Raw genomic sequence first — 23731 nt, forward strand, 5'->3', positions numbered from 1 at the left:
GTCCTTGTCAGGCTGCTCACAGCCTGCCTGTAGTAACTGCAGCTCAGGGGATCGACGCCTCTGGCCTCTGCCACGCTGCCCTCTTCCCCATACACACAGTCATACATAAAATAATTCTTTTAAAAAACTCAGAGAAAACTTAGGCAAATATATCCAGTTCAGCTGCTTGAGTAACTCAGTTTAGAATACATTACAGTCTTAGTCTAATTGTTTATTTTGTAATGAGATATGGAATTCAAAGAAATATGTATTAAATATAGTTTTAAGAATACTCATAATAAATACTTATAATAATTATAAGGCTGGGAAATCAAATATGGGCAAGACACCAGAGATAACTGGATGTTTGTTTCTCACTTCCCAGACACACTGACACACTCCCATCTCCCCCCCCCCTCCTCACATGCAGCTATTACCCTGACAGGGGTTAGTGTATAGCCCTGGCTGGCCTGCAACTCACTGTGTTCATCAAGCTGGCTTCAGACTCACAGAGATCCTTCTGCCTCTGCCTCCTGAGTTCAGGGTTTAAAGTCATGTGCCATCATGCCTGGCCACTCCCTCCCCTCTCCTCTCCTCCCCTCCCCATCCCTCCCCTCCCCTCCCCACCCCTCCCTTCCCCTCTTCTCAAGATAAGTTTTCTCTACATAGCCCTGACTGTCCCAACTCCTCTGTAGCCCAGGTTAGTTTTGAATTCAGAGATCTGCCTACCTCTGTCTCCCAGTGCTAGGATTAAAGGCATGTGTTACCATGCCGGCTATTTAAAAATTAATTAGCTAATTAATTATTTTCACTACCCTAACTTTTGAGGTAACCATTTTATTTTTCAAAAAAGTTGATTTTGCTGCTGGAGAGATGGCCCAACACTTGCTGTTCTTGCAGAGGACCCAAGTTTAGTTTCCAGTACCCACATGTCGGCTCATAACCATCCAATAACTCCAGTTTTAGGGGATCTGAAATCCTCTTCCAAATTCCAAAGGCGCCAGGCATGCATGTGGCACACAGACATCTACACATGTAAAATGTCCCTACACATAAGATAAATTTTTAAAAATCTAAAAAAAAGAAAGTTTTATTTTACATTCTTTATATCAGTATGTGGGGTGTGTGCATGAGAGTGCAAAGCCTGAGGGAGGAAGCCAGTGTCAGATCCCCTGGAGCTGGAATTACATGCACTTGAGGTTGCTGAGAATCAAATTTAGGTCCTCTGCAAGAGTAGTCAGTGCTTTTAACAGCTGAGCCATCTTTTCATCCCCAACTATTTCACTCTTTATGGGCCCAGAGAGATTGTTTAGCCATTAAGAGTACTGGGTACTCTTCCAGAGGATACAGGTTAAATTCCCAGTACTCACATGGCAGCTCACAGCTGTATGTTAACTCTATTTCCAAGGAATTTGATGCCCCTTCTGGCTTCTGTGGGCATCAGGTATGCACAGGGTACACAAACAGACAGCAAAGCAAAACACTCATACACATAGAATAAAAATTTTAGTACTATTTGCTGTGGAATAATTCTTCTATACACTGTGAATACCGATTGCTTTCATTGGTTAATAAAGAACTGACTGGCTGGTAGCCAGGCAGGAAGTATAGGCAGGGTAGCCAAACTGAGAATGCTAGGAGGAAAAAGGGCAGAGTCAGTGGTGGAGTCATCAGGAGATGCAGAGGGAGCAAGAGATGAACGTGCCATGTTAAAGGAACTGCCACATGGCAGAGCGTGAATAAGGAATATGGGTTAACTTAAAAATGTAAGAGCTAGCCGGGCATTGGTGTTGCACGCCTTTAATCCCAGCACTCGGGAGGCAGAGGTAGGCAGATCTCTGTGAGTTCGAGACCAGCCTGGTCTACAAGAGCTAGTTCCAGGACAGCCTCCAAAGCCACAGAGAAACCCTGTCTCGAAAAACAAAAAACAAAAAACAAAAACAAAACAAAACAAAACAAAACAAAATGTAAGAGCTAGTGAGTAATAAGACTGAGCTATTGGCTGAGCATTTGTAATTAATATAAGCCTCTGTGTGGTTGCTTGGGAATCGGTCGGCTGGGGGGAAAAAAAAAACAACTCTGCCTACAACTATTACCTGTGAATGTGTCCTAAAAATAATGTAACTTAACCTCTTCCTGGACTTTATAAACAAAATTACTCTATATTCTTTTTTCCTTTGTTTCTTCTGCATAGTATGTGTGAAATAATTTGTTGTTATTGGAGGTGACTTGTTTATCTTCCTTGTTGTCTAGTATCACATATAGAAGTTCTAGCAGTCCATTCTTAGCCTTACAGTGTATGTATATATATCTCACACTCTTGCTGCGGAGGGGGCTCTTTTTTCCCCCCAAGACTACCGTCTATCTTTACCCCCAGCAGAATTTGAGTCCTGGAAAGAAATATAAAATGTGTCAGAAATTAGTTCCACAAACTTCTAGCTTTTAGTAGTAGCTAGATAGCAAGGCATTTACAGCTGTATTTCCTTTTTTATTTAAAAATAAAATGCAAAGGCCGAGTTTCCAGTTAAGTTCCTATGTTTCCTCTTGGAGTTTTGGGCCATCTGATATCTTTTAGTGCTTTTCTACATTGAGATTTCAGACATGGCTGGTTATTTCTTGATAGAGGTCATTTGCATTCTCAGCATTTACAAGAGTGGATGTTCGTTTTAAAATAGTTCTTGGTTATTTAAGATGTAAGTGTAAAAGAGCGTGGTGTGTGTGTGGGAACCCCAGAGTTAATGGTGAACTCTGTATGATCCCTGTGCTCTGATGTCATAAGGTGTAGGGAGCCTTCAGTAGTATAGGCATAGGCCCCTTAAAACCCATGTATTCTTGTTTTGATCAAGTGTTCACTTTATCAGTATTCCCAATGCCTTAGGGAGTATTTGTTGTGATTTGCCCAAATAGAAACTTTGGTATATTTCATATCCTCAGTAGAAATATTTTTGGTCTGAGGAGAACTTAGATGCAAACAGTTCACGTGAGCTGTTCTTTTAAACTAGATAAACTTTTTATCTATCTGTAAAATATACATTATAGATATTTTATATATGCACATACATTTGATCTGCTCTATTCCCTGATGGTGTACCTTCCTTTTATGGTTATGTAAAAGACCTAAAAATGTGCTATACAATGAACTAAGAGATGCAGAGATGAGTTCCCTGCATCTTGATTCAGTTCTTTTCCTCAGGCATCTGAATCTAGGAGGTCTTGTTGCCCCTCTTGCAGATTTGTGCACACAGCAGGCCATCCTTTTGAATGCTTCTAGGAGTTATTGACCACAGCCTTGGCTGATACATATTTATGTTTAGTCATAAATACAGACCCCTGGCTGCCTCTGTCCTGTGCCTGAGAGTCCCTCAGATCTTTTTTCAGGCTATGAAGAGGCTTGCTTCTTTTGATGAGTGACATTTGTAATCTTCCTTCATGTTAGTAGGTAGCTCCTTGCTCTTGTAACCATGAGGTAAGGAGGAATTAGTGGACTTCTAGGTACCCTAATTTTCATCCTGTCAGTTGCTGTTACAGTATAGGTGATCTCCAGCTTCAAGTGACAGATACTGACCAACCAGGTAGTGTACATCTCTGGGAGGCAGAGGCAGGGGAATCAGAAGTTGGAGGTCTTCCTTTGTTATATAGTGAGTTCCAGGCCAGCCAGGGCTACGTGAGAATCTGAGACAGACAGACAGACAGACAGACAGACAGACAGACAGACAGACAGACAAAAAGGTGCAGGAAGAGCCAGAGTGTTCAATACTCAGTGTGGAGAAGGCCACACCTGTATTAATGAATGTATTCGTGGCATGATGGTATCTGCCTTCATAATTTTGTAGTAGCACTTAAGTTAAAAAGATGTTCATATGATGGCTTAAAAGTAGTTTTTAATGGGGGCGGAGAGGTGACACAGCATTGGGAGTGCTTACCATTCTTACAGTGGACCATAGTTGGGTTCCTAGCACCCACACCAGGTGGCTCACAACCTGATGTGTGCGCACACTTGCGCATGCGCCTGTGCATGCTGAAGTCCACAGGCAGAGGCCAGGGGATGATGGGAAGTCAGATGTAAGCTGCAAGTGCCTTTAACCACTGAGCCAGCCCAGGCTAGTCCTGACTTTTTTTTGTAAAACAATTTAGTTTATTTGCTTTGGCTTTGTTTTGCTTTTAGATGGGGTCTCTGTAGCCCTGGCCCTTAAGAACTTGCTATGGAGCCAAGACTGCCCTTGAACTCTTGGTCTTTCTGTCTCAGCTTCCCAAGTGCTGGGATTACAGAGATACGATACCACACCCAACTTCTGCTTTTGTTTTTAAAAAGTAGATGTGAACGTGGAACAGTATTCCAGTTCAGGAAACCTTATCAGTTTCCACTGGTGCTTTATACTGAAATACTATTTTTATATGTGACTCTAAAGGTTCAAACTGTGTGATGCTGCAAAGATGTGGAAAAATGATTCTTTCTTATGGTTGGAGGAAGTGATGACTTCGTTGTTTTTTTTTTGCTGGTAGTTTCTGATAATCTTTAGCTATTCTAGGCCTGTTTAGTTGTCAGGCGTTGTCCACTAAATTGCTAAAAATAACAAATAAGGGGAGGGAGTTCTAAGCCTTTATCCATGAGCTACAGTGTAATGTTCAGTTTAGTTCCTGGGGAGAAAGGCAAAAGGAACCTGGTACCATTCTCATTGAATGGATTTGTTTGTTGTTTGTTTAAAATACAAAAATTGGGAGGCTCCCTTTTCTCAAACCCCATATGGCTTGTATGTGCACATCTATTTACAGTGGGGAGCCAGAGTCTAGGGGCTTAAAAAGCACGGTGAGGCCCACTGATTGTGCTGGAGATTGACATGCAATTGTGGTCTTGTGCTTATGGCTTTTGATAGTGGGGTGGGGTGCACTGCCAGAGCATGTGTGTTGAGAGAAAGCCAGCGGGCAATGAGGGTTGGTCGTTTGAATGGGAAAGTTAATGTGTGAAAAAGAAATGTGCTTAGTCCTAACCAGGTGTTTTGAGTCAGGTTGTTTAAAAAAGTTAACCACACATGTGACTCCAGTACACCTGCATTTAATTTAAAAATTTAAACATTTTGTGTGTGTTTGTATGTGATCATGCACAGGTTCCTGCTTGCTGTTGTTCACGTGTGGTGGTCTGAAGACTTTTACTTTGTATATGTCTGTGTCTGATTATACACAGGCTTCTCCTTGCTGTCCGAAGACAACTGACAGAGGAGTTAGTGCTATCCTTCTACCATGTGGGTCCTGGAGGCCAAAAGCCAGGCTTTGCAGCAGGCTCCTTGGCTCGCTGAGCCATCTCAGAGCTGGACCGTCCTGCACTTGATGTTTCCGTCTTTTTCAGCTATTATTTTAAAATTAATTTTACATCTCGACCACAGTTTCCCCTCCCTCTTTTCCTCCCAGTACTCCGCTCCCTCATCCACTCCTCCTCTCTTCCTATTCAGCAAAGGGCAGGCCTGACGTGGCATATCAAGTTGCAGTAAGACCAAGTACCTTGTCTTATATTAAGGCTGAGAAAGGCACCCCAGTGTGAGGAATAGGGCCCCTGAAGCCAGCAAAAGAGTCAGAGACAGAGCCACAATCCTAGCTGTGAAAAGCTGTGCCTGGGTTTGTCTGGATCTCTGGTCTCCACTTTTAACAACTCTGTAAAAGAGATCCAGCAGTGTGTTGTGTGTTTGTCAAGCTCTTGAAGGATCCCTGGGTGCCTGTGGTGTCTCTCTGTTGTCACAGAGGGACTGTGTAAAAACCAGGAAGACTGTGTTATGCTTCTGATGCTCTGCGTTTTTTCTTGACTTAACTAACCAAGGACTTCCTTGGGTTTTCGTATTCTCAGGTTACTAAAGTCTCACCTGAAATCCTTTTTTTTTTTTTTTTTTTTTCATGATTCCTGTTTTGATTTGGAGTGGGGTAATGTCTGAATTTGACCATTTAAAACCAGAGCCAAAAAATGAATTGTTTCTATCAGATTTTTCTGGATGGAGGACTTGAGCATGTTTGAGGGAAGTCTGGTGTGCACATGAGAGAAGCTTTGCAGTCTAAGCACTTAAATACTGCAGGCTTTGGGAGTGCTTGTGTCGTCTCTCTCTCCCTCCCTCTCTCTCTCTCTCTCTCTCTCTCCCTCTCTCTCTTCCACTCCCTCTCTCCCTCCTTCCCTCACTCCCTGCCTCTCCTTCTCATCCCCTCCCCTTCCCCTTCCCCTTCCCCCTCCTCCTCTTCCTCCTTTACCCCCCCCCCTTCTTTGTCTCACTGTGTAGCTCTGGCTGTTCTGTAACTTACTATGTAGATCAGGCTGAACTCTGTGACTGCCTCTACCTCCCAGTGCTGTGTTTAAGGGTATGCGCCACTGGGCCCAGCTTTTATTCATCTCTTAAAAACCCCTCCTTGCCTCAGTGAATAATTTCATGAAGGCTGCTGCATCATCACAGTGGGAGTACTGGTGTCTTAGACTGTGGCAGTGTCAGTACAGGTGGTCAGAGAGAAGATGATTGTGTCTAAGTGTGAAAGAGAGGAGTCAGTCAAGGCTTGGATTTTGTCCCATAACCCTGGAATCATCTTTTCCTCTTGCATTTTGCATTTGTTCTAGAGGACAAATAGAGATGGAGGCTAAGGTCTGGTGGAAGTTTTGGTTTTGCTTTGTGTTTTGAAACAGTCTTGGGTAGTCTAGGCTGACCTACAGACTGAGGAAGCTGACCTACCTCTGAGGAAGATTAGAACTCCTGATCCTACCCGTAGAGTGCTGGGATTATAGACTCCTGGTATAATGCCAGCTGATAAACTGGAACTTTGCACAGGTCTGAGCTCTCTGTGGGAGGTGTTACTAACTGACTGGGATAGAGCAGGCGATAAGTAAGATAAGTAACACGGTGCCCTCAGGTTAGGTCTGGCTGTCACATCCTCACAGCTAGAGGGATTTAAATCACAAGATGATGTGGGCAGTGCCACGGTGTCAGAGTGGAAAGGAGGGAATTGAAGTTATTTCACTCACTCTGTGTAAGTGCTGATTCTGAGTAAGTAGCTGTTCCAGTGTCAGTGTGATTCATTTGGTGTGTTTTGCACACACTGTAGAGATGATCTACTGTAGCTATTCCACATGTTCATAGGAACAGACGTTGCTAACCTATACACTGGTGTTTCCTAGTCAGTCTTGAAGTTTCAAAACTAATTTTAAAAGGAAACTGAGGCAGGGCAGTCATAAATTTGAAGTTAGCCTGGACTGCATAGTGAATTTTGGGCTAGCCTGGGTTATGTAGTTCTCCCAAGTGGATATAACACAATTAAAAGAAAAATAGCAGAAGGATTATCTTGGGGCTAGAGAGATGCTCAGTGGTTAAGAAGGCAGGCATACTGCTTTTCCAGATGACTTGGTTCAATTCCCAGTACCACAAGATACCTCCCAACCACCCAACTTCATTTCCAGGGGATCCAGCACCCACTTCAGTGCACATAGGTACATTGACACAAGGCCTCCGTAGTAGTGCCCACAGGTACCTCTAGACAAAACTCTAATGCCCATAAAATAAGAAACTTCAAAAAAGAACAGTCCCAAAGACCCAGGCTGTGTAGCTCATCGGTAGAGTGAATTCTTGGTGTCTGTTAGCAGTCCCTAACTCAAAAACAGAAAAAGAATTGTCTATAAATTGAGAACTCACAGATAGCATTTAAAGTTATAGAACTTGGGGCTGGAGTGATGGTTAAGTGGTCAGGAGCAGAGGCTGCTCTTCAGAGGCCCACGTGGCAGCTCACAACCCAGTCAGTCCCAGGGGATCCTATGCCCTCTGATGGTCACCACAGGCACACTTGTGGCATGCAGACATATATGCAGACTACACACAAAAATACAAAATGAACAAATTAATTAAAAATAACAATAAAGTTATGGAACTAGCTTAATTAAAAGAAAAGGGTAGCGGGGTATGTCGGGGCATGTTTCTAATAATAGTACTTGGAAGGCTGAGGCAGGAGGATTGTGAGTTCTAGCTGGCTGTCAGGATTCAGGCACAAGTCCTGGCTTACTGTGGTGAATGTAAAGTGACTCACAGGTGTTTTAGTCCAAAGAATTGAATGAATGCCCACTGTGGGCAAGCTTCTGGCTGCTGGTGAGAAGGATCTATGCCAAAGGATAGGCAGGGCTAGCTCCGTCCACAGCTAGAGAGCTGCTTTTCCATGGACTTCATAGCAGCAGGGCTGTCTACTTGCGCGTGCCACATAGGCTAGGCAAGCACTGCACCACTAAGCTACGTTCCCAGCCCCGGGGCTGTCAGTTTCCAGTCCTGACCTGCAGATACCTTTTCTGGCTTTCCATGGCTTGCACTGACCCTATAGCTGGCCTCGCCTAGTTGGCTGAGGGAAACGGGTTTGCTCTTAGGTGGGAATGCAGAAGGTGAAAGTCGACATCAAGTTAGCTTCTGAGCTGAGTGTGTTGTGTTCATGGGACCACACTGCAGGGAGGGAATGGCAGAAGACATTAGCATCTCAGAATTAGAAGACATGTTTCCTTGTAACAAAGGAAAGCCACCTCCTCAAATTTTACTGAAGAAATCACAGGTAGATGGCACAGTTCTTTGTTTGTTTGATTTGTTTATTGAGCTAGAGATTCACTTTGTAGTCCAAGCTTAGCTGGAAATTCTTTGCCCTCCTTCCTCAGCGCCTCCCCTTTGTTGGGATCTCTCACACCACTTAGTGAAGTTTCTTATTTCACATACTTAAACAAGCCCTTTTCTTTCTGTGCACATATGCATGTACATTTTTCTTAAGATCCAAGTATGTACTAAGAAAAACTTCAGTTTTCTTGGATAATTTGTTTACCTAAAGAGTCTTAGCATGTCGTAGATGCTGTTTGCTGTGACACACACAGTGTTAATAGATGGGCTTGCCAACTCTTGGACTAGGATGTGAAAGAACAAGGACTCTCTCACTTGTTAACTGTCTTTCTTTCTGACCCAAGTATACTTGTGTAAACTGTTACTGGAATGGAGGCGAGAGCAAAGAGATTTCCTACATTTCCTACCAGGAATGAAACAGTTCAAAGTCAAATGGATGTTAAAGCCCCATCTTAAAAAAGAAAAGCAATTTCTACCTCCCTTATGATGAAGGTCAGGGTGAAGGGGGTGGTATAATGTACAGCAATAACATGGTTTCTGGTATTGCTCCAGATAGGAGAAGGGTGGGGCGGTCATAGGTCTGCAGAGGTCGACAGACCCTGTCCAACTCAGAAGGGAAGTGTGGGCTTTGCAGATGAGTCTCTTCTCTGAGTCAGTCAGCAATAACATAGGTTTCTCAAGACCATAACTAATGGGAGTGGGATGAGGAGGGGAAGCATGTCTTCCTTATAAAATGTACCCACCTTTAGTTTTATTTATGTAAACTACTTATCAGTAAGCCTTGCACATGAACAGTTTATAATTCACTTGTGTATGTTGCTTGGTTTTTGTTTTTTGTTTCTTTTTTTTTTTTTCCTTTTTTGTTTTTTCCAGTCAGGGTCTTAATTAGGGAGTCCTGACTGTCCTGGAACTCACTGTGTAGACCAGGCTGACCTTGAACTCACAGATCCACCTGCCTCTGCCTCCCAAGTGCTAGGATTAAAGGCGTGTGCCACTACACCTGTTTACTGATCAAGTGTATTGCCATCAAATGTTTATAAAAGTTTTTTTTTTTTAATTGGAAAAGAATCAAGACACATAGGTATGCAAACTTTAGCCAATGCTGGAGACTGGGGTGAATTCGGTTCTGAGTTTGGTCAGCTGTGCCATTTTGATCATTTGTGGAGACACGGGCTTGCAATCCCAGCACTCAAGAGGAAGATCAGAAATTTAAGGTCACCTGGCAGTGGTGGCTCACACTTTTAATCGCAGCAGTTAGCACTTGGAAGACAGAGGCAGGTGGATCTCTGTGAGTTCAAGGCCAGCCTGGTATACAGAGCTAGTTCCGGACAGCCAGAGCTACACAGAAAAACCCTGACTCAGAAAGACAAGACAAGACAAGACAAGAAAATGAAGGCCATTCTTGGCCAAATACTGATTTTGAGGGAAACGTGGCTTATGTTGAGGCCCTATCTCAGGAGACAAACATACTCACCACCCAGAATTAACCAAGGAAAGCTGATTTTTTTTCTTTCCTCTTTGGCAGTGCTGGAGATTGAACCCTGAGTCTTACACATGCTAGGCAAGCCTTTTGCCACCACACCACACCCCAGCCTCAGTGCTTTCTAGTGTTTACTATAGTTTGGGTTTTTACAAAATCCAAAGCCGGATGCAGAGACACACACCTTTCAGTACTCGGGAGGCTGAGGCAGACTACCTGTTGAGTTTGAGGCCAGCCTGGTCTACATAGTGAATTCCAGGCCAGTTGGGGCTACATAGTGAGACCAAACAAAATGACTTAGAAAGAAACCCAAACAGCCCAAACAAACGACCCCCTCCACACACACACAAGCCTACCACCACCACCACCACACAACACTGATGGGATTGGAGTATGAGAATCTCTTCCTACGTAAGTCTTGTTGTTGTTTGCCAGGAGCAGCTATAGTCAGGAGTGCTGGCTGTGTTCATTATATATACATATTTATGTATGATGGACCACACGCCATTCAGATATTTTAACAACTTGCTTTTTTCACTCAATAGCAGGTTTAAAGCTCTGTCTACCTAAATAGATGCAGCCCATTGATATTAAACTGTTGTAGTAAATTCCACAAAAAAAGTAATTTTCCATATTTTATTTGAAGAATCTGCTATTGATACCCTAGTTTCCTCACATAAGTGTGGTCATGGGACCTTAAGACTCCTAGAGCCATGATTGGTAGGGCTTGAGGATGTAAATGTGGTATCTGCTGCTCTGATTTCTTAATAACCATGGAGAATGGAGAAAACCATCTCGTGAATTGATGTCTGTTGCCCATAGTTGGGTAGTAAAGATCACATGTGCTTTGCAGGGCTAGAATCATTCAGAGAAAGAGAGCAGGAACCCAGGATTCTGGGTTCTAGCCCCCCAACTCATGCCATCATTCACTTTGACTCTAAAGAAATGAAAATTATTTCAAGTGTGTGTGTGTGTGTGTGTGTGTGTGTCTTGATTCTTTCCTACTGTGTGGGTTCTAGAGATTTGTAGCAGACACCTTTCTTTAAGCCATCTTATTAGCCCAAGAGGTGGGGATTCTTGTAGAATGCTTGAATGTTGTAGGAGTTTTGATCTCTTTATAAAATGGTAATTCTCTTAAAACATCAGTTCTGAGTAGAGATTATGAATGGCTTGTGCATAGCATAGCATCTAGGGGTTGGAGAAAGGGCAAAATGGAGCCACTCCTTGAATCATGTTTGCGAAGAGAATAGTGCCAAGGACGCTTTTATTACTCCCAAGTCATTATAAACTTAATTGGTATTATGTCAGCTACTTAGATCAGAGCTAATAGCATATGAAACTTCAGTCTGTTTACTCCAGTTCCATGGTAGCATGGGTGGGTGTGGAGTTGGGGCAAATGACAACTGTGACGTTTAGTCCATGAATAATTTCATCATGATCTGAACTCTGTATCAATCACCCTCGATGGAGAAGTGGGTGGTGTGGACCTGGGCTTTCCGTCAGAGCACTTGGCTGAGAACAAAGTCCTGGTTGTTTGTCTAGCCTAGAAGTTTAGCTTAGAGACAACAATGTTTCCTGGGGTGATACAGACAGGTATAACTGTGAGCCTCCTTCCCTTTCCATTTGATGAAGCAAAAGCTAAGGTTTTTGGAAAGATTTATAAATAGCCCTTTGATATCGGAGTGGATTTGTAGTCTCCAGTTCTGGCCTCTGTTGACCCACACAGATGAGCCAGGCGGTGCCTCTGACTCATGCATCTGTGCTTGCCATGGCTTTCAGCTTGTTTTCACCGTCTCCAGGTCCTTTTATGGGTTTCCGGTTGCCGTATCTCTATTTTTTCAGTTGTATAAATATGTTAACTCAATTGGGGAGTAGTAATGTGATCACATGGAAGTTTCCTCGCCTTTGTTTGCTCATTGGCTCTCTGAGTTCCTATTAGTTCATTAGTCTAAATGCTTAGTGCTTCTGCTTACAGCATTCAAGTCAATTTTCAGAAACCAGCTGTGTTGGTTTGTCTTCCCTGGCCACTATGTGCATGGGTGGCTGCAGGTTGCTTGGGGTACAGCTGGGGAGTCATCCGCTAGACGCTCCCTCTCTTGTTGCACCTGTTTCAGACAGAGGCTACAGCACACAGCCTCACCTGTGTGGTGCATCTGTCTGAGAAGCCTTTTCTTGATTTGAGTTAAAATGCAGCTGACATAAAACTGTTGCATAACCCTCACTACTGTGATCCCAGAAGAGTCATCCCAGAAGAACCTGTCTTACTTACTAGTTACAATTTCCTCATTCCGTCTCTACATGGCAGCCATTCACCTATATTCTGTTCCTAGATTGCCTGATTTTTCTTTAAAAATTTCATTACACTTTTATTTATTTGTCCGTGTGCACACACATGTCTATTAGGTATAGGTATACTCATGCCATGACATCCATGTGTAGTCAGAGGACAGCTTTTGGGAGTCTGTTCTCTCCTGTTGTGTGGGTTCTGGAACTGAATACAGGCTGTGGTGAGGCTCGGCACCTTCTCCTGCCAAGTCATCTCCATGGTCTTAGATTGATTATTTTGAAATTTTATGGCTTTTGGGGGTTAGCTTAATTGTTTGAGGGTTTATCCACAATGTAGCATTTATCAATACTTCCCACCTCATTTTGTTTGACTGATAATTCATAGTATGACTATTCCGTAATGTCTTAAATATTCATGGGCCTGTGCAGTGTTCCTGCCTTTTGGCTACTAAAGTCTGCAGCAAGCATTCTCAAGTGTCAGGTCATGGGATTTAATGTTTTAACTTCTCCCAAACTGTCGCCCATGGTATCTATACCACTTACCTTCTTGCCACCAGTACATGAGAGTTCCAGTTCTCAGTATCCTCACTAACAGTTGTTTTCTTGTTTTGATTAGAGTGGTCCCAGTGAATGTAAAATGGTTTGTGATACTAGATATTTGTGGTATTTGCAATTTTGTCCAACATCTTTTCATGTGCTGATTGCCCATTAATATGTCATTTTAAAAAAGAAACACATCCTTTGGTATAATTTAATTTTTACATTTCATGTACTTATTATGTGAGTTGTGTGGAGGCCAAGGGGCAGTTTGCCATAGTGAGTCTGCCCTTCCACCATTGGTGCACTTAGCCACAGAGCCGGCTCTCCAGCCCCCCTGCTTGTTTCTTTAATTGCTCTTTTTGTTGTGGAGTTATAAGAAAACAACAGTTCTTGATTTACTTGGAGCCCAGAGCTTGACCACCAGTCCACACACCTGCATGAGTCCTACCCCCAGCTGAGCTGAGTCAGCCACTCCCCCGCCTCTAAGAATGTGAGGTGTTGGCTCCTGCTTCCTTCCCAGCCCAGGCACACCCTATCCTCTCTGCTTTACTGGGCCTTCAGGCCAAACTACCATGAACACTTAATTTCTGGCTCCTTTCAAGACTGGCAGGGTAAAGACTGGCAGTCACTTGCTTTTCTATTTCCTGCTGGAGTTTGATAGTTCCTTACTCCTTTTTACTGAGACCTTTTTCTTTTTTTTTTTTAAAGAAACCTTAAAACAATGGATGTGTTTATGTGTGTCTGTGTGTGTGTGTGTGTGTGTGTGCCATGTATGTGCAGGTGCCCAGGGAGGCAAGAAGAGGGTGTCTGACCCCCTGGAACTAGATCACTGTGGTTGAGTCACCCGACAATGCATGTGGGTGCTTGGACCTGAACTAAGAGTCCTCTGGAAGAACAGAAGGTACTCTGTCCAACCCTATGAGCCAGCTGGTTCTTAATCTAGGAAAAAACAAAAGTAATATATACTAAGAAAATTCTTGATTTTTTTTTAAAGGGAGGCCATGTTCCTTATTATACACCAAGTACTTGTATTTTCTCCTGTGAAAGGAACTGTGGTGTGCAGGCTGTAACGTTTGTCAGCTGAGAAAGGCAATCACACAGGGTTCTGTGGGGGATGTAGTTCTCTGTGCTGCCTTTTGCTGGTCTCCAAGTGCTTAATGGGAATTCTCAACCTTGGCCTCCGAAGGTCTCTGAGGACGTTTTTGTGGCCTTTCAGCATGATTATGTGCATGCTTCTGCAACAGTCCTGGGTGTTAGCAGGCCCCGTGTCTCACTGGAAAAAACATTGACATTTAATCTTGTCTAATTTCTTTGATGAAGAAATTAGGGGTCAGACCTCAAGGTAGAAGATATCCTAGCTGAATATAACACCTCTCCCTTCCCACACAGTCATCCCCCCTCCCCCATGGTTGTATTATGTTTTTCTGAGACATGGGTGATGTGTGGCCCTGGCTATCCTGACACTCTCTAAGCTGTTTCAGCCTCTTGGAGTGCTGGGATTACAGGTGTGTGTGTGTCACCGTATCAGGCACCACCAGGGACATTGTCACTGCTCCTATCTAATCTCATGTCTTTTCCTATGCCAAAAATCACCTCTTGTTTTTTCTCCTCTCTAGCCTGTTAGTTCCTTGTCTTCCAGTCATAAAACACTGAATTTCTTTAAGGTTAAATCCCCTATACTCTTAAGAATTTTATCTTTTCTCATGACTTCAAGTGTCAGTCATATTTTTTAACTTTATTAACTTTGATTATGTCTATCTATTTGTGTTGGTGGGTGTGCACATGAGTGTGTGTAGGTCAGAGGATAGTTTGCAGGAGTGGGTTTTCTGTTCTATCATGTGGGTCATGGTAGCAGGCAGCCTTACCTACTGAACCATCCTACTGCCCGTGTGTGGGGGGGAGAGGTTGATTTTGTTTTTTATCTTTTGGTGGTACTGGGAGCTGAATCCAGTGTTCCACATAGACTAGGCAAGACTGTGCCCTGAACTACATTACACCCCCAGCTTCCCAGTCATATTCCCCAACTTTCTGTTTCGGTGTTTTGTTTTGTTTTGTTTTGTTTTGAGACAGGGTTTCACTATGTGTCTCTGGCTAGCCTAGAACTCACCAGCCCAGGCTGGTTTCAGACTCTCAAAGATCCTCTCATCTCTGCCTCCTCAGTGCATCACTTTTATACTTCATTTGTTGATATGGAGGCCAGAAGTCAACCTTGGGTGTCATTCCTCATATTTTGAGACAAGGTCTCTCTTGGGCATGGAGCTCACCAAGTAGACGAGGTTGGCTGGCCTATAAGTAAGCCCCAGGGATCCACCTGTTCTGCCTGCCCAGTTCTGGGGCATGTGTACCACTGTCCATAGTCCAGCCCATGGGGTCTTGGGATTGAACTTGGGTTCTCATGCTTGACAGCAATCGGTCCACTAACAGAGCTATCTCCCCAACCCTAGCTCTCCTTCACGAGCTTGAGATCCAATCTAGTTTTCATTTCACATCTACCTTGGACATGATTTAGGTACCTTATACATAGCATGTGGAAAATAAAATTCGTAATCTTCCCTTGCAATCCTGGTCCCAGTCCTAGATTCCTCAGCTCTAAAAGGTACCAGCTAGCCAGCATGCAAGTCCAAGTGAGGTGTGTTGGTTGGGAGAGCATTCCTGTTCGGTCCTCTACCCCCAACGTCTGATGTCTAATGCAGGTTACAATGAAGGTCTTGGTGAATTCTGTTACTACTCTTCATCATGAATATTTCTTAAATCTCTCTACTTTTCTTTATGTTCACTGTCATCACTAAGATACTGTCCCTTTTTTTGTTTGTTTTGAGACAGGATTTCTCTATGAAGCCCTGACTGTCCTAGAACTCCTCCATAGACCAGGCTGGCCTTGAACTCAGAGATTCATCTGTCTCTGCCTTCCCAGTGCTGGGATTAAGGTGAGCACCACCACTACCTGACTTTTTTGCAGGGGAAGAATAAGATATTGTCTTTTAAAGACTGTTGCCGCACCCTCTAGTAGATTTGCAACACTTAAGACGTGTATCTGTAATCCTATATATCACAATGTCTCCAAATCACAACTCAGACAACAGTATTTGCACATCACAGGCAACTGGTCCAGGATGCTTAGCCGTGACAGCAGCTTTGCTGTGGCTTTGTGTCCCCCTAATGCAGTCAGTCTGGGGACAAAGAGACACCATGTTGAGCACACTTGTTGCCTGTTCATGACTCAGGCCCTTCTGAGGGAAGCTGTGCCTTCATTGTGAGCTTCAGGCGTGGGGGGGGGGGGGCTCGGTGAAAAGATTTGACTTCTCAGCAGAGTTTAAAACCTGGTGTCTTTATTTTGCTTTTAAGATAAATACTGAAACTTTGGTGGCTTAAGGCCCTGTGTAATTGGTTGGGCATGGTGATGCAAGCCTTCAATCCCAGCACTCTGGAGGCAGAGACAAGTGGATCTGAATTCCAGGCCAGCCTGGGCTACATAGTGAGTTCCTGGGCTATGTAGATAGACCTTGTCTAAACACACACACACACACACACACACACACACACACACACGAGAGAGAGAGAGAGAGAGAGAGAGAGAGAGAGAGAGAGAGAGAGAGGAAGCAATTACTTATAATGTTCTATTATTAAGTAAAACTCAATAGTCAGATATGGGGTAAAAACCAGATTGATCAGAGAAGTGGCAGAGAAGCAACCAATGACCTCTTTTCTCTTTCTCCTTCTTTGATCCAAAAAAGGCCTGTGAATCTTTCTAAGCCCCTCTCTACTGCTTCCTGTGTCTGTCTATCTGTCCCAGGTCTTCCAAAAGTTCTATGGCTAATTCTGGTCAGCTAGTAGCTAACTCTGCCCTCTAATTCAAGGTAAATTTTATTGGCAGTCTCGGGAGTGTCAGAGTGTGATCACAATATCCTACAAGAAGACTGTATAATTTGACTCATTCTCCCTTACCCCATCTCTGTGCTTCAGTTTTATTGGTACCCAGTTCTCTCTCCACACACACCTGCTCTGTTGTGTTCAGAAGCACCTCTGCACTAGCCTTGACTACCTCAGTGCTTCCTCCTGCAGACTGTGCATTCTCTCAGAGCTCTTATTACATCTTGTGGTGGCTTAAATAAGAGTGGCCCCTGTAGGCTCATATATTTGAATTCTTAGTCTTCAGGAAGAGGGGGCATGGCCTTGTTGAAGTAGGTGTGGTCTTGTAGGAAGTGTGTCACTGGGTTTGTAGTTTCAAAACCCACACCAGGCGAAGCGTGTCTTTACCCCCTTTAAAATATCTTTAAAATTCATTTTTATTCATTTTGTTTTGGTGAGCCTTTATCTATGGCAGGAGTTCACTGTTGTGTGTGCCCTGTGACAGTGAGTGAGTGTGTGTTGTTCACTCTTCTCAGTCCTGTGCTTTGTGGGCCTGTAGTGTGCTGGGTGCTTACTTAGTGTTGGCTAAATGAATTGTGTGTCAGTTCTTGGTGCTAGGGATGAAGTGTTTAACAAGTCAGACAAGTTGCACTACGCTTACAGAGTTGTGTGGGTATACAGACAACAGAGTGAGCTAGAGACTACACTGGGGGAGAGGTCATATTTTAGAGTTTCTTGGTCCTGCTTTTAGTTGAATGTTTAGGGAAGGTTCTTGTTCTTCTTGTTCATTTTTCTTTTTTCAAGACAAGGTTTCTCTTGAAGTCCTGGCTGTCCTGGAAGTCAATTTGTAGACAGGCTGGCCTCGAACTCATAGAGATCTGCTTGCTTCTGCCTCCTGAGGGCTGGGATTAAAGGCATGAGCCACCACACCTGGCTGCTATGTAGTTGTGTAATTTTTAAAAATTGAGCAACTGGGTAAGTGCCATGCTGATTTTGATTCCTACAAAAGCACAAAGACGATGATTTAACAGTGGGGAGAGGTGTGTGCATTCATGGGTTGATTAGATTCAGCAGTAGAAAGCTGTGATCATTAGATTTTCTTTCCTGTAGGTGAACTGAGGGAGAATAGATTTGACAAGACAGAGTGTGAACTTGTTCTGGAGTGTAGACAGGTGGAGACAGTGAGGACTTCAATAGGGTTTCTGACCAATGAGTATCCATTGAGGGTCATGGTCTGTGGGACCGCTCTACACACTGAAAGGTTTTCTTCCAGCAGTAGCTAGCCATTGTAGGCATGGATAGGTGATGGATTTAAAATAGGCTAGCATTTTCCAGGTAAATGCAACAGAGGGAGAGGGCAAAGGAGAAAAGTGTGTGCATGGGGAATAAGATTTTTTTTAAGATTTATTCATCTTATGTATATGTATTATTTTTAAGATTTATTCATCTTATGTATATGTATTATAAGTCCTCTATCTGCACGTATGCCTTTATGCCAGAAGAGGGCATCAGAAGTGGTTATGAGCCACCATGTGGTTGCTGGGAATTGAACTCAAAGAGTGCTCTTAACCTCTGAGCCATCTCTCCAGCCCAAATTTTGATTTGTTTTTGGTTTGGGTGTTTTGTTTTTTTGAGACAGGGCTTCTCTGTGCATCTCTAGCTGTCCTGGAACTCTCTTTGTAGATGATGTTGGCCTCAAACAGAGATCTGCCTGCTTCTGTTTCCTAGGTGCTGGGATTAAAGGAGTGCACCGCCATACCTGGCTTGTTTTTTGTTTTTTACAAAAATTTAAAAATCCTTTGCTGGTCTGTGGCAGCTAAGCTTGGTAGGTATGGAAAGGGACAGGGTGGCACACTGGACAATGAGAGTGATGGAACTGAAGACATGCTAGAGTGGAGTGTCAGACCCCAGCTAGCTGTCCAGGTCTCAAGGTTGTGGTAGTGAGAGGCCAGCCTGGAGGGGGCACGGTTACTGTAGCTCTGGAATCTAGTGGGTGCCCTGAGCTAGGTGGGGTGCGGGGGATGCCAGTGGTTGCCATCTGCTCTCCAGGTTAACTCACTTGATGGTGCAGCTTTCATAGGCAGGAAGGCAGAAGCCCCCGTGAACGGGGCTCATCCAGACAACTGGCAGTGGGTGCTGTGGATGTCTGACACAGGATTGTTGAAGGAAAAAGTAGGTAGAGCTGTTCCATGAAGTGAGCTGAATGAATGAGTGAATGAGTGGAAAGATGAAGAAGTGGAAACTGACTTGTTTATTAGCTTTCATTGAAAGTTAAAAGCCACTGCGGTCTCTACCTGCTATACTCATTCCACCCTGTAAAGCTCCATCTTTTTATGGAGAGAGGTTGGCAAATTACAGCTGCTGAGCAGATCTGGGCTTCAGTCTGTTCTCAAAGGCCTGCTGTGCCCTGTAGTGAGATCACACTATTGGCTCACACATTGTCAATGGCCACTTCTGTGTTACAGTGACAGACAACCCCATAAAACATAAACTATTATCGGACCTTTTATTGGAAAAATTTACTGACTCCTGATTTGGAACAGTGGCTCCCAGACTTCAGCGGGTTCTGGAATCACTGGACGGCTGTAAAAACACAGATTACTAGACTCAGCCCAAGTTTCTGATTCAGTTGGGTCTTGGTTGGGGCCCAAGAATGTGCATTTCTGACAAGTTCCCTGCTGATGCTATGCTTCTGGGGTGGGGACCGCATGAGAACCCCTGCTCTTCAGGTCTCTTCTCCCCTTAATCTTTGCTGAACCAAATGTCAGCCTGTATCAGTGCCAGCTGCCAGACAGGATTTCTGGATTTTCATCCTTACTTTTAAGGCAGGTGTTAGCTGCTGCTGATGGTTCTTTGAATGAAGCATGGTCAATGCCGCTTGTTTTGGACAAGTTGCCCCTCTTGGCCCTGCCCTCCCTGCCAGCTCTCCTCTGCCCTTGTCCCTCCCAGCTCTCTTGGCACTTAAATGGAACTCCTGCTAGGCAAGGCAGCAGTGTATAGATCATATAACCTCAGGGGAAGACGGGGACAACCAAGCCACTGGTTTGGATGAAGAAAGCTTTCTCCCCACTGCATCTCTGCTCTAGCGTGCTAGGGCAGTGTAGCACTCTGTGGTGATGGCTGAGTTGAACAGGGAGCAGAGGATCCAGGTTGCTGGGGTGTGACCCACATGGGAGCAATGCAGGCTTCTCTATAGGAGACTGCTATCTGAGTTTCCTGAACAAGTTACGAGTCCTGTCCTTCAGCAGAATGGCCTCCAGAGGTTGCTCCTAGCGTAGTTTGTAGAAGATGTAGGTACTGTGCCTGCTGCTGAGGTGGTTGCTTTCTGTTTTGAGCTTGTCCCTCAGTGCAAGCATCTTCAGTGGGAGTTCACAGATGGCCAGCACCTGTCTCTTACATCAAATCCTGACTTTCCAGTCTTTGTGATGCTCTCCTCATCCTCTTCATCAGTTCAGCTTATGGAGATCCTTGCTGTCCCAGACATGCTCCCTTTGGCTATGGAAACTTCTCATTTTGTCCCCTGACTTCCTGTCCTCCTCCTGTTGCTTTCCTTTCTTTTTCTTCCTCTCGCCCTTGCTTTCCACATGGGCTTCCTGTCTGCCAAGACATGCTCCCTAACCTTTAGCACATCGTGGCCTTTTTCTAGCTTCATTAAGGTGGCTGTTTGGTTTTTTTTTTTTTTTTTTTTTTTTTGGTTTTTCAAGACAGGGTTTCTCTGTGTGGCTTTGGAGCCTATCCTGGCACTTGCTCTGGAGACCAGGCTGGCCTCGAACTCATAGAGATCCGCCTGCCTCTGCCTCCAGAGTGCTGGGATTAAAGGCGTGCGCCACCAACGCCCGGCCTAGAAGTTTTGTTTTTGTTTTTTTTTTTTCCCCCTGTGGGCTGTTTTTTATGTGTGCCTGTTTGTGCATGTACACCAGTGTGTGCATGTGTGGTTGGAGGCCAGAGGTCAACATTGGGCATCTTCATTAGCTACTCTCCACCTTATCCTTTGAAGCAGGGTCTCTCAGTGAACCTGGAAGCTTGTTGATTTGTATAGACTGGCTGGCCAGTTGGACCAGGGGCACTCCTGTCTCTTCCACTTTACAAGGATCATAGGCAGATGCTCCCCACACCAGCCTTATGTGTGTGTGCCGAGAATCCAAACTTCACCAACTGAGCCACCTCTCTAGCCCTTGTTTTTGTTACTTCCTTTTCTTTTTTAAAGTCACAATTGAGTGCTGGGTTCATAGGCATGAGCCACCATACTTGTTTCTTGGATTTTTAATCTGGAGTATTAAGGGACAGATGAGAAGAAGATAGCATTGGCTTCAGTTTTCTGCTTAATAGGAAAACCTGAAGCTGGTGGGAGGGGAGGGGTCTAGAGAAGCTGGAAGGTGGGGTTCACCGTAAGGAGAAAGCACGCGGCTGAGATAGTCCAAACTCAGACCAGAGGGCCTCTGAGGACACAAAATACCCCAGGCAGAAGGGAGCCTAAGACAACCCTGTCTGTTGCCTCTGCAGCCTGGATTGGAGGCACAGGGTTGGCCAGAGGCCTGCTTTGATCTACTGTGTCTTCCCTCTCCCCTTAACTCCGATTTATGTTTTACTTTAACTTTTAAAAGTTTGGCAGAGGGAAATATTGAGGGGACATGTGGAAACCCTAGTAAGAGTAGAGGATCAAAGAGTGGAACTTATAATAGCTGGTATGGTGGTGCACACCTGTATTCCCAACATTTGAGAGGCTGAGGCAGGAGGATTTTGAGTTCAAAGACAGCCTAGGCTTTAAAATGGGGGGGGGGGCTACCATTTCTTTTTAAAAAAAAAAAACAAAAAAAACCACCTTTTTTATACCCCAAGGCAAGACAAATGGGAAAGGAAGAAGTATAGATTTAGAAGAGACTTAGGGATCAAGTTCCTAAGAGAGAGAAGCCTGTAGAGTGTCACAGGGTAAATTACCTCAGGAGTTTGTCTGAGAGATGTGTCATGTTGGGAAAGTTCTGGGTACTTGAACCTTGTCCCTTTGATGAGACTGGAGAGCCAGCCACAGACTGTCTCCCAGAAAAAGAACTTTGAATCTGTGAGCAAGAACTCCAGCAATGTCACTTCCCTGGCCGTGCTGAGCCCCACAGGAAGTCTCAGAAATCCTTATCAAAAGAAGGTCCCAGAAGAAAGTTGCTGCACCCACAGCTCTGTGGTTTGATGGAACTAGGGAAATCCCTAGGGAAGGGATTCTGAGGGGAGGGGAAGGAAACTGCCACAGGCAGGGGGCAGCTGCTATAAGAACAGCACACTTTGCCTTTCCCAGGACTGCTGGGAGGCATGGGTTCCCGAGGACCCTTTAGCTTACAGGTGCCCATTGTCCCAGTGCAGTTCACAGAGGTTCCAAGGCTGGCACCAGAGTCTAAAACCGGGAACTTGAAAAGGTTTGTTTTACAGCTATAGCAATTGACCTGCCAAAGCCTACGTGCCTGCTCTGTTTGTGAGATCAAGGCTCCGGTGTCCCTGTTGGCATCAGTGAAGATTTAGTTGTAAATGTCTCTCTCTATATATATATATCCAGGGGCAAAAGGTTAGGGGCCAAAACCCAAACAGGAAAGGCATTGTGAGGGATAGTCACTTTCTGCCCTTGCTCCCTCTGGTGCTTGTTCCCCATTTATTGAATGTGGGAGGAGAACAAGAAACAGTGAGTGTTCTAGGACTCCCAAGACATTCATTCTCCCCATGAATGACCCCATTCAACCAGCAAGAGCTGCTGCTATGCACCAGCCACCCTTCTGGACTCTAGGACCCAGGCACAGCAGAGCCAAGTTTTGCCAACTGGACATTTCCTTCTCAGATAAGGTGACACTTGAGAAAGGCCTGGAGGAGCTGTGTTTGGGAAGTGATTGTGAGAAGCGGGTGGAGCCCTTTGGATGGGATTGGTGCCTTTATAAGAGACTAAGGAGCTCACTTGCACACTGTTAGGAGGCACTGTCTGTGGGTCAGACAATGCCAACCAGATCCTTAATCTGCCTTGGTCTTGGCCCCAGCCTGCAGAACATTTGTGTTTAAAAGCCACCTAGGCTGTGCTGTTTGGATTTAGCAGCCCACAGACAGAATAGCTTTGCTGTTAGAGAGGGGGAGGGGCCGGCCACAAGGTAGAGAGGTCAGGAGCAGAGGAAAGACACACTTCAGAGGAGCCTCCTCATGAAGGTTTTTGGATACTTCTGAGACAGGGCTAGCAAGGTGTGGCAGACTCAAGGACCATGCACAGTGTCTGGTGTTTGCAGTGTCAGCCAATTCAGGCATGGAGCTGACTTTCTGATCATTTTAAAAATAAACTACAGAGAATCAAGGAGAAATGGTTAGCTAAGTCTTGGCTCCCTTCATTTTCTTTATCCTTTCTGATGGTTTTGTTTGTATTTTTGGTCAGTTTTCTCACAGTTGTTTTTGAGAGAAGTATGATCCCAGCATATAAATGTTTAGAAACATTTACCAGTTTATGTGGCCAGAGGTACGGTTCAGAGGAGCCTTTGGTATGTACTGTTTCTGGGACACACATCTCAGGTATTGTGTTGATTTCTTAGCTACATAAGAAGACACCACAGGGGGCTGGAGACATAGCTCAGAGGTTGAGAGCACTGGCTGCTTTCAAGAGGTACTGAGTTCAATTCCATGCAGAACACTGTATACACAATTTATAAATAATAAAAAAAAAGTCACCACAGATCCATAGATTAAAGAAAACAAACCGAGTTTGTTTTCCCATTTCTTGGAGGCTGACTCTGATGGGCCTGTGCTTCCTTTGAAGGTCCTCAAAAAGAATGCGTGCTTTGCTCTTTCAGTTTGTAGACAAATCACTCAAGTCTCTACTTAGAGCACACATGATATTCTCCTTCTGTGTGTGACCTGTCTTCACCATCATCTTCTTTCAAGGATATTAGCTGGATTTAGGGTCCACAATGGGATCAAATCTGGAGACTCTGTTTCTGATTAAGAGTGTGTTAGGGGTAGCAGGACACATTTGTGAAAG

The 23731-nt window shown here is 44.4% G+C and overlaps 1 protein-coding gene across 2 annotated transcripts in view; it reads left to right on the plus strand.

Annotated features, from left to right (window-relative positions):
* The window catches only part of Pfdn1 (prefoldin subunit 1), a 55509-nt gene that overhangs the window by 29196 nt on the left and 2582 nt on the right, over positions 1-23731 (plus strand). Inside the window, exon 4 of one of the 2 annotated variants that reach the window (XM_027400783.2) lies at positions 15712-15747. The exons of the other annotated variant lie outside the window; for it this stretch is intronic. Coding sequence (XP_027256584.1) covers positions 15712-15732 — 21 coding nt within the window. The 3' untranslated portion in view covers positions 15733-15747. Of the gene's footprint in view, positions 1-15711; positions 15748-23731 lie in introns of those variants that run through there. 2 annotated transcript variants of the gene reach the window in all.

This window comes from Cricetulus griseus, chromosome 2, assembly GCF_003668045.3.
Source record: "Cricetulus griseus strain 17A/GY chromosome 2, alternate assembly CriGri-PICRH-1.0, whole genome shotgun sequence".
Lineage (NCBI taxonomy): Eukaryota > Metazoa > Chordata > Mammalia > Rodentia > Cricetidae > Cricetulus > Cricetulus griseus.